This window comes from Egretta garzetta, unplaced genomic scaffold, assembly GCF_000687185.1.
Source record: "Egretta garzetta isolate BGI_Z169 unplaced genomic scaffold, ASM68718v1 scaffold402, whole genome shotgun sequence".
In the NCBI taxonomy this organism is placed as follows: Eukaryota; Metazoa; Chordata; class Aves; order Pelecaniformes; family Ardeidae; genus Egretta; species Egretta garzetta.
The window spans coordinates 608,692-611,678 of record NW_009258823.1 but is presented as its reverse complement, the minus strand read 5'-3'; the positions used below and the strand labels follow the sequence as shown (position 1 = coordinate 611,678).

Sequence of the window (2,987 nt, the reverse complement as noted above, 5' to 3'; positions counted from 1 at the left end):
GGAGCCCGCAGCGTCCCTGCCCGCGTCCCTGCCCGCGTCCCTGCCCATGTCCCTGCCTGCCCCAGGGGCTGCCCTCAGGGCTCAGCCCCGCTGCACTCCCATCCATCGCCCTCGCAGGCTTTGGGCCATCTGCAGCCCCCACAGTAGCCCCCCGGACATGGGACATGTGGGCCTCACCCATGGGGTCACAAGCCCTTCTCCCCGTGGGGGCCAAGGACACTTGGCCATGGGACCCATGGTCCTTCGCTCATGGGGACCACAGCTCCTCAACCACGGGAGCCATGGCCCCTGGTCCATGGGGACCGCAGCCCCCTATCCATGGGGACCAGGGCCCTCGCCCACCCCAGGGCAGCCTCCCCGCCCCACCGAGGCCACACGGGTCCCGGCAGTGCCCGCACCCCGGGGTGCTGTCCTGCTGGCACCCCAACCCTGCGGGGCAATCCTGGGGACAAAGGTGGCCACTGCCACCTTGAGGCCAGCCTGAGCATAGTGTCCCCAAAACCGGGGCCACCTCAGGTGCTGCAGCAGCTGGGGCCCTGCCAGGTTGGGGGGTCCCCGTGTTTTGGGGGGAGTGTGTGCCCCCGCTGCCTGCAGAGCTGCTCCCAGCCCGGGGGATTTATCTCCTTTGCGAGGGTGCGGGTGGGTGCTGTGCAAACACATCAGTGTTGCGATGAACAGTGCACGTTGGGGGCGAATGGGTGGACCCCGAGACGTGGGGGACTGCAGCCGAGAGCGGGACAGCTTCAGGGAGCAGAGGTGCAAGGGGCAGCCCGGAGATGCTCGGCCACAGGGGGAGAGCACAAGGGAACCCCCGGTGCGCGGGACTGAGCAGGCAGAGCCGACACATCCAGCGGGTAGCCGTGCCACCGCAAGCACCCGCCGAAGGGGGACCTTCATGGGACCAGCCCTGCGTGGGATGCCCACGGGACACCAGGTAAGGGCAGCCCTGAGGCTGGGGTTTGCACAGTCCCTGATTAAACGTGGGAGGTGGGGGGCAATGCTCCTGGAGCAGCCGAGGCACTAGGAGCCGGCGCTCTCCCCCCGCCAGGCTTGCTGGGCTCGGCGTGCTCGCTCCTTGCCCCTGCACAGAACCAGGCATTGCACACGTGCACCCCAGTGTCCCTGAGACTTTATTTGGGATGGGGATAGCAAGGGGCATCTTGTAAGGAAATGGCGCCGCAGCCGCTGTAGGAGAAGTCCTCTGGGAACACCGTCTGACCAGGGCTGAGCTTGGGGAGGAAGGAGCAGCCACTGAGGCCGAAGGCACGAGGGTCTGCAGGGCTGGGCTGGCTGCAGATGCTGCTGTGCCCTTGCAGGCTGCACGTTGGTCACCTGGAGAGGCTGAGCCTCGAGAGCCAAAGCACCCAGCAGTCCCCACTCCCCAGGCGGCTTCAACATCTCCCCTGCCCCGCATCCCTCCTTGCTGGTGGGGCTCAGCGTGCTCCTTCCATTGCTTTGGGGAGGGAGGATGGAGTCATGCAGCGAGACGCAGAAAGTGTCCGTCCCAGTGGCCACAGGAGCTTCCTAGGTCTTTCCAACTGAGAAACACCAGTAACTTGCTGGGGAGGCCAGACGGGTTGGGACCGTGGCCAGTAGGTCCCTGCCTGCCTGCCCAGTCCTCCTGGGCAGCTCTCTGCCCGCCCCGGGAGCTCCATGGAGGAGAGCACATGGGGGTGCTGGGGTGGGGATAGGTGCTCTAGGCGCTGGGGCCAAGGTCAGGTCTCCGTGGCAGGCTCACCGCGCTGCCCTCGCCGAGCTTGCCATGGATGAGCCAGGGATGGCTCAGGCTGAGCAGCCCAGCCTCCAGCAGGTCCCGCTCCGTGACTTCTCTGCACACAGGGGGTGGGGGAGAAAGTGCTGGGGGAGCCACCAAGAGGGAATGGGGAGCCTGCATGGTCCCAGGGCATCCGTGGGGATCTGGGGATTTGATATCCCCCTGCCCTGCCGTATCCCCACCCCGAGGCTCACGTCTCCTCACCCCCGGGGCGCGGGGCTCTGCCAGGGACCCCAGGGCCACAGGAGCTGGCCCGCATGGTTGCCCCCTTTCGGAGCTCCAGGGCCTGGGGGTACCTGAAGATCTCCAGGGGGTCCCAGCCATACCCCTGCAGCACTTCCATGTCCTGCTGCAAGCCGAGGTGGCCCAGGCACCCACCGACGCTGCGGGACAGCTCCCCCCTGTCGCAGGGCCACTGGGGAAAGACCAAGGACACGGGCTAGCAGCGTCACACCAGGACCACAAAGTCCCCACCTTCACCTCCTCGCCCTGCATGAACTGGTCCCGTTGCTCCTCCTCTGCCTTCCAACGCATCCCACTGCTGTGGTGGCTCCACCAGGCAGAGCACTGCCATGGGGATGGGACCCCCCATCTGCTGGTGGCCTCAAGGCCAAAAGCAGGTCCCCTCCCCTCCCTGAGCTCCCCGAGCCCCACAGCCGAGCTCCAGAGCCTGGCGGGAACCAGAGCAGTACCTCTCTGGGGTGGCCGTGCTGGTGAGCGTCCGGCGTGCACCTCGGCACCTCCCGGCAGGGCCATGGGGGTGGCTCCAGGCGGCTGTGGGTCTGGCGCAGCAGGGTCTTCTGGCTGTCCCCTCTGCGCTCAGGGGACGCCCGGTCCAGCTGGCTCAGGCAGGTGGCCATGTGCAGCGCCGTCAGCGAGCAGTCGCCCAGCCCCGGTGGGTCCCTCGCCAGGACTGCCGATTTGGGTCTCTTCTGCCGGCCTGCACCGGGGGGGCTGAGTGGGCACCCACGGGACGGGCCCCCTGGCACACAGCAGGGCCGGCTGCCCCACCGCTCCTCCTCTGAGGGTGAAGGGACCCGTGCCCCGAGGGGGCTCTGGCGCCGCTGGTCCCTGGCTGGGCTCTCCAGCTGCTTGTCATGGGCTTCGCTGGTGCTGGGGGCCGGCACCCACGTGTTGGGGACCCCCTCGAAGATGAAGTAGGCTGGGTTGGTGTAGCCAGCGGTCGGCTCTGGAAGGCTGCGGGGCCGGCTCC

At 67.9% G+C, this 2,987-nt stretch overlaps 1 protein-coding gene across 1 annotated transcript in view; it reads right to left on the bottom strand.

The window, feature by feature from the left end:
* Window positions 1–1,169: 1,169 nt before the first annotated feature.
* INPPL1 (inositol polyphosphate phosphatase like 1) overlaps window positions 1,170–2,987 on the bottom strand; it is a 10,971-nt gene continuing 9,153 nt past the window's right edge. Inside the window, exons 17-19 of the mRNA XM_035889406.1 lie at window positions 2,467–2,983; window positions 2,071–2,189; window positions 1,170–1,829 (exon numbers count right to left, since the gene is read on the bottom strand). Coding sequence (XP_035745299.1) covers window positions 1,697–1,829; window positions 2,071–2,189; window positions 2,467–2,983 — 769 coding nt within the window. The 3' untranslated portion in view covers window positions 1,170–1,696. The remainder of the gene's footprint in view (window positions 1,830–2,070; window positions 2,190–2,466; window positions 2,984–2,987) is intronic.